The sequence below is a fragment of the Microcebus murinus genome, chromosome 10 (assembly GCF_040939455.1).
Source record: "Microcebus murinus isolate Inina chromosome 10, M.murinus_Inina_mat1.0, whole genome shotgun sequence".
NCBI lineage: Eukaryota > Metazoa > Chordata > Mammalia > Primates > Cheirogaleidae > Microcebus > Microcebus murinus.
In genome coordinates, this window is record NC_134113.1 from 3,781,279 (window position 1) to 3,795,727 (window position 14,449).

Here is a 14,449-nt window from a genome sequence, read left to right on the forward strand (position 1 = left end):
GGGCCGCTGAAAGCAGCATCCCCCCACAGGGGTCACCCCCACTCCAGCGGGTCTGGCGGGGGCTGGTGCCCTGGGACTAAGCTCTGTGCAGTCCCCCCCCTCCCGCTGGCCTCTGAGTGGCACAGCTCAAAGGCGTCGGGGACTAAGAATGCACAGAACAGGTGGGCAGCCTGGTCGGGACAGACCAGGCTTGGCGCCCACTCATCCGGGGCTGAACCAGGCCCAAGTGGCTCGGATGTGAGAGGCATGAGGCCAGTCTGACTTCTGCGCTGGTCACTGCGCTGAGGGACACTGAGCTGAGCGCTGCAGAGGGGGCCACGCAAACCACGGGCCAGGGCAGGGGGGCGGGGAATCCTGGGGGCCAGGAGGCTCCCCCCCAGTTTCAGGGAGGCCCCCTCGATATCTTGCTATGCATGATGCCTGCCACCATAATGCTTGGCAAACAGCTTCTGCAGGAGGTCATTCCTGCCATCCCTCTGCATCTGGCCAGACTAGTCTGTCTGTCCCTCCATCTTCTATGTCCCCAAGCTGGGTTAGCGCTGCTGGCAACAGTGCTGGCTGCCGGGGGCCAGGGCGGGATCTGCCATGGAGGTTTGCTGGAGTGAGTTTAAGGGTATGGCCCCAAGGACCCCATGTGGACAGTTTCTGGGGAAAAGGGAAGCGCGCTCCGAAAGGCGGTGGGGGAGGGTGGTCTCTTTCTCCACCAGAAACTGGGAGCCAAGTGGCCACCAGGACTGGCACCATCGTTTCTCGTTCCCACCCCCACCCGTGCTCCTACTCCCGCCCCCGCGGGCGCAGAGGAGTGCAGGTGTCTCTTCCGAGCCGCGCCCTCCCCCGCACCCCCCCTTAACTCTCTCCCACCTACCCCCCACTCCGCCCAGTCCCTGGAGGGCAATCGGAAGGGAGCTGGCCTGGAGAGGGGGCCCGGGGATAGATGCGTTTGTGTCACGGGGGAGGGAGGAGAAAAGGGAGGGAGAGCCGGGGAGTGAGGGAGAGAGAGCGCGCAGCGAGCGAGGAGGCGGGCGGGAGGCGGATCCTCCTACCTGGGGCGCGCTCGCTCGCTCGCGGCTCGCTCGCCCGGGCCGCGAGTCACCTGGGGAGGCCGACAAGTGCGGACACATTGGCCGCCGCGGCGCTCGGTGAGGCGCGCACGGCCCCAGGCAGCTGCGCCCAGTGGAGGCAGCACCCGCCCGCCAGCCGCGCCCGGGCCCCAGCCCGCGACCGCAGGGCCCCACGGTAGCTCAGCCCGGCTCCGAGGTCGCGGCCCCCGGCCCCGGTCACTTTCCCAGGCGCACGCGGCGGCCGCGGCAGCGCCCCGGGCTCACCATGGTGGCAGCGCGCGCCGAGTGCCCGCGCGTCGCCGGCCGCCCGAGCCGCAGCGCCGGCTGAACGCGGTCTGCGCGCAGCCCCCAGGCCCTCGCCCGGCCCCCGCCGGGCCCGCGCGTCCCCTCCGGCCGCCGCTGTCTATGGCGCAGCCCCCCTCCCTGGATCATGCACAGAAACTTTCGCAAGTGGATTTTCTACGTGTTTCTCTGCTTTGGCGTCCTCTACGTGAAGCTCGGGTGAGTATCCCCGTGGGCGGGGGCAGCAACCCCGGGCCAAGACGCCGGGAGGAGCTGCCTCCCAGGGGTCCCCATGGGGACCAGAAAGGGGCACGGCGGCTCTCCGGGCTCCAGGGCTGGCCTGCGTATCAGACCCTCGCCCCAGCCCCGCAGAGACGCAGTCGAGTCCCCTGGGCGGTGGGTGCCCCGAGGGTCGCCGAGCCCAGGGCAGAAGGAGGGAGAGCCGGGCGCACAGGCGGCCGCGGCTGGGCTCGCGGGTAGCGGCGAGCGTGCCCGGCGCGTACTTTCACCTGTTTGGGCTCCAGGCCCTGGGGGTGGGACGCGCCTTCCCTCCTCCGGGCTGCGCTGGGCGCTGAGCCCGGGCCGAGTGCTAGCCGCCCGGAGGGTGCGCCGGGGTGGGGGGCGGGGGGCGTTGGGCTGCCGGGGAGACTCGGGAGGGCGGGGGGCGCGTACCCGGCCGCGAGCGCGCAGGCCGAGGCACCCGCCGCGGCCCTTCGTCTCTATCCATCACCCGGACGTGTTGAAATTGCCTTGACAACTCGTCCGGCTGGCTCGGGATGGGCTGCGGGGCCGGCCCGGCCGCCCCGGGCTCGGTCCGGGGCCCGCGCCCCCGCCCGCCCGGGGCCCTGGGCCGGGCCCCCTCGCGCCGCGCTCCCCCTCGCGCGGCCGGGCGGGCGGGCGCCCGGCGGGCCGCGCTAGCTGCTCGCTGCGGTAGCTGCTCCGAGTCGTATTTCCACATTCCTGAACCCAGCCGAGTCCTTACCTGTTGAGCCGCGATCTCCTTTAGACAGAGTCTGTCTCGGCCTCTCTCGAAGTGGGGGTGGAGGGGCGGCGTGACCGAGAGGGGGTGCGGTGCTCCTCGCCCGGGGCGCTCACCGCCCGGCGCCGGCCCCGCGCCCCTCGCCCCTCGCCCCTCGCCCCTGCGGGCACCCGCGCCCGCCGCACCCTGCGCGCCTACTGTGCGCCGCCGGCCGCCGCCAAGGCGGAGAAAGGACCGCGGGAGGGGCGGGTCGCGGTATCGCTGGCGGGAGATGCGGCTTCCCGGGCGGGGAGGTGGAAGCACGACCCGAGAATCGTCGCGTCCACCGCCCCCCTCCACCCCTATCCACTCCGCCATTGTACAGTGGGGAGAGCGAGGCCCAGGGCCGGCAGGGACCAGAGCCGGCAGGGACCCAGGCCGGTGGCTCCCGAGGCAGGGCCGGAAGGCCCCGTCCTAGCCTCAGCCCCGCAGGCCTGAGCGGGTGTGTCTGCGGCTGCTGGTGGCCCTGTTTATTGTAGGTCTGTGGGCAGGCTGTGTCCCTGGGTGTTTGTCTATGGAGGCGAGGGGTGCAGGGCATTGAGCCTGCCGGGGTGGGGGTTGGGTAGGTAGCCCTGTCCTCCAGGCTCTTCAGCAGCCCTGCAGCGACTCCCCGCTGGCCCCCAGAGGTGACCACCAGCCCTTAATGAGGCTGTGTCCCTGCTGCCTGCTTCTCAGCACCCAGGCCTTCCCCTCCCGCAAACCTGGAGTTCGGTGCTTTTGCTCTCCTGGCTTTAAGGATGAGGAAGCAGCACAGGAGGCTAAGTCACTGTCCTCGGGAACAGTGGCAGCACTGGGACTGGAGTCAGCTCTGGCCTCCACCACCGACCACTCCTCCCAGGATCAGCTCCTGGACAGGCGTCGTCTCAAAGCAGCCCCTTCCTCCCGCAAGCTAATGGGAAGAGCTCTCTGAACCCCACCGCAGCAGCAGGAGGGGCTGAAGCCCACCCCAGCCTGGGCTCCCGGGCTGATTCCAGGACTTGGAGGTCTGCGTGACCTCCCCGAGTCTCCTGTTCGCTTCTGTAAATGGGACTGCAGCTCTGGCCATCCTGAGCAGGGTGGTGGCCAGTGTCTGAGAGGAGGGAGCAGGTGAGCAAGGTCCACTGGGTCTCCCTGTGGTCCAGCTTGAGCGCCTGCCGCCTGGGTCAGCCACTCTCTGGGCGTGGCTAAGAAAGAGAGGAGACCTACCCAGGAACCCTGCAGGGGGAGACTCCTCCCTCTCATGTGCCCCCCTAAAACACATACTCCCCCTACTCCTGGGTTTCCAAACTGTGGTCGCCAAACACCCTGTGGATTGACAGCCAGGAAAGCTGGAGCTCCGCCCTGGGATCTGCTACTGGGAGTGGGGGGCCCAGCCGACCCCCACCGCCAGAGGCTCAGCCACTGCCAGCCCACACTGGGGAGAAGGGCCCTGCTTTCTTTGCAAGCCACTTTGGCTGTGCAAGGTGGGTGGGAGGGGGCACCTGGGCCCACATGTGTCCTAAGGAGTTAAATGACCTGGGAGCCCAGTGGATTAAGGTTTGGGAGTCTGAGACCAACGTCCACCTTGGACATCAGTCCTCCTGTCACTCCTACCCTATGGCCTTTTGTGAGTTCTTTAACCTCCCAGACTCCCTTCCCTTGTCTGAAAAACTGGGAGGACAGCACCAACCTCACTGCCCTGGGCAGGTTAGCCCCGGGGGCGTTTGCCCTGGGGGCAGTGGAGGTGCGGTCCTAATAAGCACCTGTGGACACCAGTAACGCCTTTCTTAGTGCTAATGACCAAGATATCACCCAGGCCAGCACCCTGGGGATGGCTCCAGGCAGTGTATTCCAGGGCCTCTGAATCCCAGGAGTTGGAATTTTACAGTCGTAAAGTTCTAACCAGAAATCAGAGACTGTGTGCACTGGGGGTGTATTCTCCGATCACAGCTCCTGAACCACACCTGCAGGCTGCCTGTTTTTGAATGTACCCAGGGAAGCCTCCCTCACCCCCGACCTGAGCTTGAGCAGCCATCACACACTTGGACCCCTAAGCCTGGTGCAGCTCACGTGTACAGTCTGGGGGGGGGTGCTCCCACACAAGCAGGAACTAGAACTCAGCCCTCACAATCCCCTGGGGCTGGGGCCCCAAGAACAGATGCGCCTTGGATTTCGAGCCATTTGAAAACCTAAAGGCTTTGGGAAGTCATAGTTCCTCACCCAGGGCCCTTTTTGAACTGAGCAGCCTTCAGCTCCAGCTCTGAAGGAGGCCAAAGCAGGACTTGGAGGAGCCAGTCTGGAGTCTGGGCACCCTCTGCCCACTGGAACTAGAGTCACTATAGTTCTAGGACCAGCCCTGCTCCAGGACTGCGCCTGCCTTTGGGGCAAGAAGCAGAGAGGCCCAAGAGCCCGGACCAGGAGGCATGAAGGTGCGGGAGGCGGCTCCTTCCCGCTGGGGGCTGGGAACGAGTCTCCGAGCCAGGTCTAGAGGCCAGGACGTGCATTTTCTCAGGACCACTGGCCACACTGCACAGACTCCCCTTTTCTGGCCGTCTCCCCTGCGTTGTGCCTTTGCCCCATGCCCCAGCTGACGGGGTTGACGCTGCCTCTAGAGAGACATTCATATGTAGCCAGGCTTGGCACACAATAGGAGGTGGGGACTCCGAACCTGTGTTTCTGGGATTAAAAAATAAAAATCTTACTGGAAGCAGGAGGATTGTTTAGGAAAGTGTGTCCTCCCCACACCCATCCCAGCCAGCCCCTCAAAGGAGAGGGAAAGAAGGGGGCCAGGGAAACCAGAGCTGGGGGCCTGTGTGAGGACAGCAACACCTGCTGGTGGCCCCTTTCCAAAGAGGCGCACAGGCAGGCAGGGTGCTGCAGAGACACCGGGCTACGGCACCGGCGCAGGGCAGACCTGGTTGGCTGCGACCCACAGCCAGCCTCACCAAGCCCAGGGGCGCACACAGGCAGAGGCATCGCACACAGTGCGTCTGTGCACACACACCTGCGCCCTCCCAGCCCGCCTCTGTCTGTCCCCCAGGCTCATGCAGGCACATGCAGGCACATGCAGGCACACAGGAGCACGCGCTGCCGAGCGCTGCCCCAAGAGGAGCACACGCCTCCGCGGCTACTCCGCGGTGCCTCCCCCTAGGTGCGCCCTCCAGAGCCAGGCCAGAGCTGTGTGGCTCCCTGAAGGTGGGGGTGGCGATGTCCCGACCAAGGCAACTTGGGCAAGCCCCGGAGGCGGCTCCCACCGCACGCTCCGGTCAGCCTCCCCTTTAAAAAAACCCGCCGGGGGGAGGAGGCGGATGTAGGGGCGGCCCATCCAATGGCAGCTGCGCGCCTCGGGAGACTTGGAGACGTGAGCCAGGAACGAGCGACAGAGCCGACAGAGCGAGTTCGCACCGACAGACGGACGGAGGGCCAGACGGCCGCTAAGGCGCACCCGCTGCCCCTGGACCGGTCCCCGCCCGGCACTCCAGTCCCAGCTCCTGCCGCCGCCCCAGACCCAGCGCGATGCGCTGCCCAGGCGGCGGGGCACGGGTGATCACTGCGCCCGAGCCAGCGAGCCCCGGCCCCTAGCGCCCAGCGTCGTCGCCCTGCATCAGGGAGCGCCGCGGGGACCCCAGCCTCAGCTGGCCCAGGCGCCCTGCCGCGGGGCCTGTCCAGCCCCGCCAGGCGCGCCGGCCCACCATGCTCCTGCTGTCGCCGCGCAGCGCGCTCCTCTCCGTCTATTGCCCGCAGATCTTTCTCCTCCTGTCCAGCGGCAGCTACCTGTGAGTGCCGCGGGCGGCGCGCGGGGTGGGTGGGTGGGGCCCAGGCCGTGGAGCCCGGTGGGCAGGGAACCGGGCAGCGAGGCCCCTGGGCGTGGCGCCGGCTGACCGGCGCGCACTGGAGCCGAGGGACTTTAGGTCGTTTCGCTGGCTTAATTTGCCAAGGTGGAGCACCTAGGTACAGCTGCAGCAGTGAGAAGTCCCGGTTTTGGGGTCAGAGAGTGGCCTGAGAGTGGCCTGAGTACCCGCGCAGACCAGGCTGTGCGTGAGGGCTGGAGGGCTTTCGGGAGACAAGGAGATTCCCTGTGTGTCCCAGCTGAGTCCTACACCAGCGAGGGACCCCTCCCCCTATTAACCCATGCGGCGCGAATGGCAACGCCACACTTGAGAGAGCCGCGCGCACACCCCCGCTCCGCCGCGCAAACACTGGGACACACGTGCATGCTGCGCTCCACCAGACAGTGCCCAGGCTGCACCCCAAGTCGCTGCAGCTTCTCGCGCCCTCCTGCTGTGCTGTACGGCCTGATCCAAGCCCCGCCACTCCTCACCTGGGGGCGAGGACGGCGCGCGTTGGGTGGAGAGGGCCGCGCTTCGCCCAGGTGTTCGGGTCGAGGGAGCGCGCGCAGCGTGTGCGCGCGGGTGCAAAGGGCCCGGCAGCGCCCACCGGGCTTGAAGAAGCTCCCGGCAGGGCCCAGTCCGGCCCAGCGAGCAGAGGGGGCGCATCCGCGCAGCGGCGGCTTCGCCCGATTCCTAATGGGACGCATATGCTCTGGCCTCCAACTTAAAAAGAAGTTTGATTTATGGAACCGCCGTTTGGGGGAATTTAAGCTGGATGCTACTGATTAAACCTCAGAGCCGGCTCTCCCTCCCTCTCTCCTCCCCTCCCCCTCCCTCTCCTTTACACGCGGGCCACGTCCGGGGTCGTCTAACGCGGCCAGAGGGGGCAGCCGCTGCCTTCCAGCTCCCAGCGCCACCCCCTCTCCCCGTGCGGTCGCAGTCCTAATAAATCGCCGCGCCCCCGCCCCCATTTAATAAAGACGCAGCCAATTTCTCTTCCAGCTCCTAGGAAATTACTATCCTACCAGTTTTCCTTCTATAAATAGTCGCGCATCTTGAAACAAAAGTTCGCAACCGCAGCCAGATGCTGCGAGGCCCGCGGTTTCCCGGGCTGTGGGACATAATTACAAGGTCCGGGTGCAGAGAGCGCTCCAGGCCCGGCGGGCAGCCCCGGCTGTGGAGGCATCGCCTTGGGGGTGGGGGGGGTGGTAGCAAGGCGCATGCCTGGTGGGGACCGCCTGATCCGCGGGGACGCAGGCTAGAGAAGTGCTGTGCCAGAGCGTCCTGCTTTGGGTGTCCCTCCCAGGAACTGGATCAACCAAGGGGGCCTTGGAATCCCAGCCTCGGTTCTTGGAGTTGGGGAAGCCTCCCTCTCCCCAGAATCCTGGCATTTCAGTCTTTAAGCCTTGCTAGGGAATCGCAGCCGCTCCGCTGGAGAAACCATTTTTGGAGCCTCAGGGCTGGCTGAGGTTTGGTGTTCATGCATCGGGTCCAGGGTGGAAAACCAGGAGTCCTCCGGGGTTGGTTTGGAGTAAGCCTGTGAGAGGAGGAGGGGTGCAAGGCGCTGAGCTGGTGGGATCGAGGCTGAGGCAGAGCTCGAGGGGCAGCTGGTGCAGGTGGTGGCCAGGAGACCTCAGTGGACCCATGTTCTCCTTCAGGGTGGCCCCTGCATGCAGGGGCATGCAGTGACCGTCATCCATTCCCCTGACTGTGAGTCGCCGGCATTGCTGGCAGAAATTCTTCCAGGGGAGCAGATTTTCCAAATGTGCCTGGGCCGGTGCTGGGGTCAGGCGTGGGCGGTGGGGGATAGTAAGGCAGGCTGCGTCCCTGCCCCACCGCCAGCAGCCCTGGCCCAGCTCCGGTCCAGCCTGATCTTTAGCCCCAGGGGGAAGAAAACGCTGACGCCCGGCTTTCCCAAGCAGAGGCTAACTCAGATATGTTCCCGGAAGTGAGAGGGGGAGGCTGTGGGGGTCTCTGGGGCTTGCCCTGCCCTGTTTGGTGGGAGCAGTGCCTGTGCGGGTGCAATGAAGGCATGCATAGGGACAAGACCCTGGCGGGGACGGCTGGCTTAGGTGAGGCGGTCGGTGCTCGGGGCGGTGGGACGCCACAGCAGCCCACCCTCAGTCCTGTGCATGCTGGAGAAGGATGCCAGGGCTAGGAGGGGCGCTGGGTGGAGGCTTCGTTCTGCTCCAGAGAACTTTCCAGAAAGCATCTCATTGCTGGGATCACAGACACTGGCCGACAGCTGATCCTGCCCCTTTCATCTGGGCTGCTCTCCCAGCTCCCTGTCCTGGGCTGTGGTCCGCACACACCGAATCCCAGACGCATGCCTGGGCCCTTGCCACTGATCGGGTTGGACGGGTGTGTTGGCCTGGAAGGGCCCGGGGCCCCCGCCGGACACCGAGCTCGGCCCAGCCGTGCTAGGCAGCCCTGGCCAGGCCTCGCTGCTGTGCCTGTGTCGTCAGACCAGGGTCTCTCAGGGCCAGGGGGTCAGCCAGGGCCCGAGGGAGTGCAGGTGGGGGCCGAAGGCCAAGAGGAAGGCTTGCGGTGCTGGGTCAGCTGGGATGGGGGCCTGGCCGAGGCCTTGAGTCAGCCCAGGCTGGGCTACTGTCCTGGGCAGGTCCCTTCCGGTCCCGGCCCTCCTCTTCCAGATGTGGGGGTTGGCTGTGACGGTCCCCCCAGGTCTTCCGGCACAAGCCTCTCATGGTGACTGCCCGCTCCGGGGAGCCGGGTGAGTCATGGGTGACGGGGCGGTTACTCACCGACCACCTGGCTGTGGGGCGGGGGGGCGCTCACCACTGCCCTGCCGAGGCCGGGCCTCTTCCCGGCTCCACCGCTGTGGCTTCCTCGGTGGTGCCAACCGCAGTCCCAGAAACCCTGTGGGCATGACCCCGGTGGGGGTGCTGAATCAGGCCCGGTCCCATGGCATCACAGCCGTGTGGGGGCAGGATGGGGCCACGCGGCCGGCCCAGGCGTGGACAGGTCGCCCGCGGGGAGGGGCAGCTCCTGGCCTGGAGGGTCCGAATGGGAGCGGCTCTGCCGTGTGGCCCCAGCAGGCCCGCGGGCCTCCCTGGGCTTTCGTCTCCTCAGGGTCGTGTGGGATGGAGAGCCCTCCCCTGAAGGCTCAGGTCTCGGAACACTCCGGAGCGGTGTGCTCGTGGAGGTTAGAGCTGGGAGACCCCACAAAATCTCACCCCCGGGACCCCCAGCTAGGGGTGGACAAACGGAGCCACTCTGGTCGCAGAGAACTCCCCAAACTCTGCTCCATGTGGGTGAGACTCCCTGCGGTGAGCCAAAGTGGAGAAGGGCGCGTTCTGGAAATGACCCCCGTGCCCGTGTGTGTGTGCGGACGGAGGGAGGGAGGGAGGGAGGGGCCCCCGTGCTTCCTCCTGGGCTGCGGTGGGCCGTCGTCCAGCCATGAGTTGTCTTGGGGAGGCCAAGGGCATGATGGTGGCCGAGACACAGGTTCTCGTCCTGCCTACACCTCCTCTGCCTGGTGTGTCCCCTGACCTCAGCTGTCCGTGTGTACAGTGGGGCTCAGGGGGGTCAAACCTCAGGGTGGCTGTGAGAACCCAGTGAGCAAATGCGGCTTGGCGCCTGGCGCACGGGCAGTGCCAAGGAGACGGGTCACTCTGGTTCTCAGTGACCGGGAGCAGGGAGGCTGGCTGCTGGCGACACAGGGAGGCTCGGTGGCTCTGTTCGTTCAATAGGGAGTGGTGAGTTCTCTAGGATATCTAAGAGGGCTTCCCGGAGGAGATGACACCCAGACAGGTTTTTTGTTTTGTTTTGTTTAAAACAAGGTTTTGCTCTGTCGCCCAGGCTGGAGTGCAGTGGCCTCATCACAGCTCACTGCAGCCTCCAACTCCTGGGCTCCAGTGATGCTCCTGCCTCAGCCTCTCGAGTAGCGGGGACTACAGGTACGAGCCGCCGTGTCCTGCCCCAGACAGGGTTTTGAAGATGGATAGGAGTTGGCCAGGCTAAACAGGAGCATGAGAGAGACTCCTGGAAGAGGGAACAACACTGACTGTCAAACACTTTCACCCGGGGGTTCCCTTGAGGGAGGCTCGCGGCGCCTTGCCGAGGCGGCAGATGGAATGCCAGGGTCCAGAGAAGAGACCATTTCCTGAGGTCACCCAGAGCCCAGGGGTCCAGCCCTCCCAGCTCTGGGCTCCTCACCTGGCTCCACTGCTGCCTCCGAAGGGACATTCCTCCATGGTGGTCCCACAGGGAGCGGGGTCCCGGGGTCTCTCGGGGCCTCAGGGTTGCAGCCAGCTGTTGGAGGTGCTGTGAGTGGAGTGGCGCTGGCCATGAAGGCAGGGGAGGGTTCCTCATTCACACGTTGTCCCAGGCCCCTCTGGGTATGCAGTGGACACAGGCCCAGCAAGTCACACTCCTGCCCTGTCCCTTCTGCCTGGCTATGTTCCCTGGGGCAGGTGGGCCGGGGCTGCACAGCCAGCCTGTGGGTGTCCATGGGGAGCCCAGAGCCCCTGCGGGGTCTGGACCATCGCTCTGTCATCCGGCCACCCTGGACAGAGCCTGAGGGCGGCAGTAGCATGGGGGCGTGGGGGGCAGCAGGCTCAATTTTGGAGACCCAGGCCACCTGTCAGCTCAGGGTCGGGTGGGCAGTGCCCAGATCAGGGGCCACCGTGCGGCCGGTGGCCAGGCTCCTGCCTCTCGAGACTCTCCTCGCCTCCTGGCCAATGGAGGGGCTACAGTGGGCTCCCCCGAGGCTGCCATTTTTCGTGGCCCTGGGTCCAGCTCGGATAGGGCTCAGTGCCCCTCCCAAGGGGACAGGAGGCCGGGCGCCCTCCCTTGTCAGATGAAACCCCGGCCCAGGGCTCCTGCAGCCCGATGAAAGGGTCATTGTGTGGCGCGGGCCGCCCGCTGGCCAAGGACAAAACCACCGTTTGTCCTCCCTCCCTGACAAGGGGCTGGGGGCCTCCTCGGGCCGGCCGGCGGGGTGGGGGTGGGTACAGGTGCGCTCCCTCCTCCCTTCCTTGTCTTCCTGCTCAGCCTGCCCGAGCCCCTCCCCCTTGCAGCCCCCACCTAGGGTGTCCTCACCCTGAGGGTAGATCCTGAGGCTCTGGCCAGCTCCGCTGTCGGCAGAGAGGCAGTGAGCTCTCCGGTCCTGGAGGCATACAAGCAGGTGTAGGAGGAGTGAGGGCCAGGGATGCTGGGGAGGGGCCCTGCCAGGGCAGAGGAGCCAGCGCTCATGGGTCCTCCTGTACAAGGCAGCCAGGTGGTGTGGGTGGCCCTTTCCGTAGGTAAGGATGCTGAGGCCATCCTGCAGCCTGAGAGGCAGAGTGGCAGGGTGGGGCTCGCACCCCTGGCCATCGATGGCCCCTCCAGCCCCAGGCTGGCGCAGGTGGCTGCTGAGGTGCCGGGATGCCTCGAGGCCGCGGTCTGAGGCCGTGTGCGGAAGACACCGCGATGCTGCAGCTTTAGGCCGTGAAGACTGGGGGCCGGCCCGGGAGGAAGCCCCCCCAGCCCCCAACAAGCAGCTCCCGGCACCAGCAATGACCCAGAAGAGCCCGAGCGAGCCTGCGCTGGGAGTCCCCTCCAATGGCACCTGTGGGCCACCAGCGCCTCCTCCCCCCCCCCCCACACTGTGATCCCTGTTCCCAAGCTCCTTGCGCTCAAACGTCCCGCCACAGTGGTGCCGGGTTGGAGCTGTGAATGGGGGAAGGAGCCGTGGGTGTGGCCAGCGTGCAGAGGGGTCCTGAGCCAGGACGTAGGCTGGAGCATCATCCCCAGTGGTACGACGGCTCTAAAGACGCTTTCAGATGGGAAAGCTCGGATGCCTGACTGGGGGACTCGGGCCTGGGCATTCCCCGCTCTGGGGGACTGGGGGCCCCCGAAAGGCCTTCCCCGGTGGACCTGACATGTGCACAGCAACCTGCTGTTGAGTCTGTTTCTTCCCGACGGCCAGAAAAGGGGAGCTAAGGAAGGGCCGTCCGCTGCGGCAGGCGGCAGAGTGAGTCACTCGTCACAGCCACAGTGGCTGAGCCCAGATTTGAACCCGGTGCTGCTGGCCGTGAGGTCCAGGCTGCCTCCCGGGGCCTCTCGCTGATGCCTCTGTAACCTCCAGCCAACTGTTGCCCTTCCAGTTTGCTGCCTGTGCTCTTACGTGGGTTGAGAGACCGACTAGTCCAGCTGGTTAGAATTGTCTGTTGACCAGGAGTCACCACGGTCCTGAGCCAGGCCTCCCCAGGGTCTCAGGGCTGCCTCCAGGTTGAGCTTCGGGACCAGAGGTGCAGCTGCCCTGGTGGGCGTGGGGAGCCCAGCGGCCTCCTGTTTCGGGTCCCTTCCTGCCCCGGCCTCGACCCGTGGCTCTGAGACTAGTTTGAGCAGGGAGAAAAGGCAGCCCCGGCCGGCCAGCTTGTCACCTCTTCGGGGTCACTTCGGTTGTGTGTGGTACAGGGGAGATTAGAGCCTGCGCCTGGCCCAGCCATGGATTTGTGGCAACCTTGGGGACATCCTTCCCCTTCTCTGGGCCTCAGTTTCCCCATCTGGGTCCATGGCCCTCCTTTCTACACCTCCCCATCCTGCTAGCCCTCCACTCCTAGCCTGCTCTTCTCATCCCGGCATCACAGCGGCCAGATGTGGGAGGTGACTGGGAAGGAACCCCTTCCCCTCCCCCTTCCCCCATCGTTCCCCCAAAGCCCTGCGGTCCCCGGGGCAGGAGTCTTTCGGCCATCTGCGGTGCGGGTGGACCAGGGGAGACCTCTCCGGGAAGGTGACCGATGGAAACGTTGGAGGGAAGGAGAAGGGCTTCCTGGGGAAGGGACCTGCATGGGCAAGGCCTGGGGGTGTGACGAGGGCGCGGTTGGGTGGGGCAGCACTGCCTCAGCAGGGCTGTCACCTCCCTTGGTGGCACTGCCCAGGGTGGAGGACCATGTCGGGCATGCCCAGCCTCTCAGGGAGACCTGCCTGAGCCCCAGACCCGTGACACAGGCTGGGGTGCCAGGGACTAGCCCGTGCAGGCGCTCAGACGTGTGCCTGGGGGTGGCCGGGAGTCGCAGCTCTGGGCTCCAGTCTCTCTCCGCCTGCAGTAGCTCCCAGGGCACATGGACACAGGGCATGGGGACCTTGGGGACACAGCCCCTGGAGATGCCAGGCTGGGGCTGCCGTCAGTCGGCGTCAGATCGGTTGATGCTGCTGTGGGGCTGAGGCCCCGGGCCCCTGTCCGCCCTCAGAGCCTGGCTCTGCAGCCGTGGGGCTGCAGCTCCCCGAGGTGTCGGGCACCTGGTTCCCCACCCCGTTCTCCTTTGCGTCCTTTCCAGCATCTCTGGGGCAAGGCAGGGCGTGCGTGTGATGGCTCTGCGTTAGGGACGTCCTCCCTCCCACGGCCTCGGCCCGCCTGAGCAGCAGCCGGTGGTGCAGAGCCCGGGCTGCTCCCAGGGCGGGGGAGAGAGAGCCAGGACTGGCAGTCGCTCTGGTCGTAGGCCCAGAGCTGAGCCTTGGCGTCCCCCTGCTGCCCTCCGTGAGGTGGAGGTGGAGATTCCTGCCGGGGAGGACAGGAGGCCGGGAGCAGGCAGAGCTGGAAGTGGAGGTAAAGGCCTAACTAAGGCTGGGTCCCGGGGCCAGGAGCGGAGGCCTGCCTTGCAGGCTGCAGAGAGGCGGTGGCTCGCTGTCCACTACCCGCGGGGGCTCGGCCCCCAGACCTGCCGCTCAGACCATGTCCAGAGTGGCCAGGAAGGCCGAGGCGCTGGCTGGCCCAGCCACGAAGTGTCCAGACTCCCAGCCTGGCCGTGGGCCAGCAGGGCCTGCCAGCTCCCTCCCACCTGTTCCGCCCGCCTGTCCGCCCATCCATCTGTCCTGAGGTTTCAGGTTGGCATCCTGGTCACCCAGACCTGCAAGACGCCCCCGCGTCCGACAGATCTGGGGCATCAGGGCCAAGGCCGGGGCTGGGGTGGGGGTGGGGGTCTCACCCCTGCTTGGGCCTCAGCTCGCTGTGTGGGCTCGGTGCCATGGCACCTCTGGGTGTTGGTGGTGTTGGGAAGCAAAGAGAAGGGTGGGGGTGAGGCCCAGGGAAGGGTGTCGCTGCGTCTGGGCCCCAGTGGCCTCCCCAGGAGCCGGCACAGGTCGATCTAGCTGGGAGCGGGAAGGGGAGAACTGAGAGACCCGGGGTGGGGGGCTTCTTGGAGGAGGAGGCGCCAAACTGGGTCTGCAGTCCTGCCTGGCTGCTGGCAGAGTGCCCCTGGAGAGGAATGGGCTGGTCTAGTGTGGCCAGAACTCGTGTGTGTCATGATGGTAGAGATCTGGAAGGTTCTGAGGTCGGAGGTCAGCACGCTCACAAT

At 66.4% G+C, this 14,449-nt stretch overlaps 1 protein-coding gene across 1 annotated transcript in view; it reads left to right on the top strand.

The window, feature by feature from the left end:
- Positions 1-1,474: 1,474 nt before the first annotated feature.
- WNT7B (Wnt family member 7B) overlaps positions 1,475-14,449 on the top strand; it is a 50,298-nt gene continuing 37,323 nt past the window's right edge. Inside the window, exon 1 of the mRNA XM_012757323.3 lies at positions 1,475-1,562. Within this exon, the coding sequence (XP_012612777.1) occupies positions 1,492-1,562 (71 nt within the window). The 5' untranslated portion in view covers positions 1,475-1,491. The remainder of the gene's footprint in view (positions 1,563-14,449) is intronic.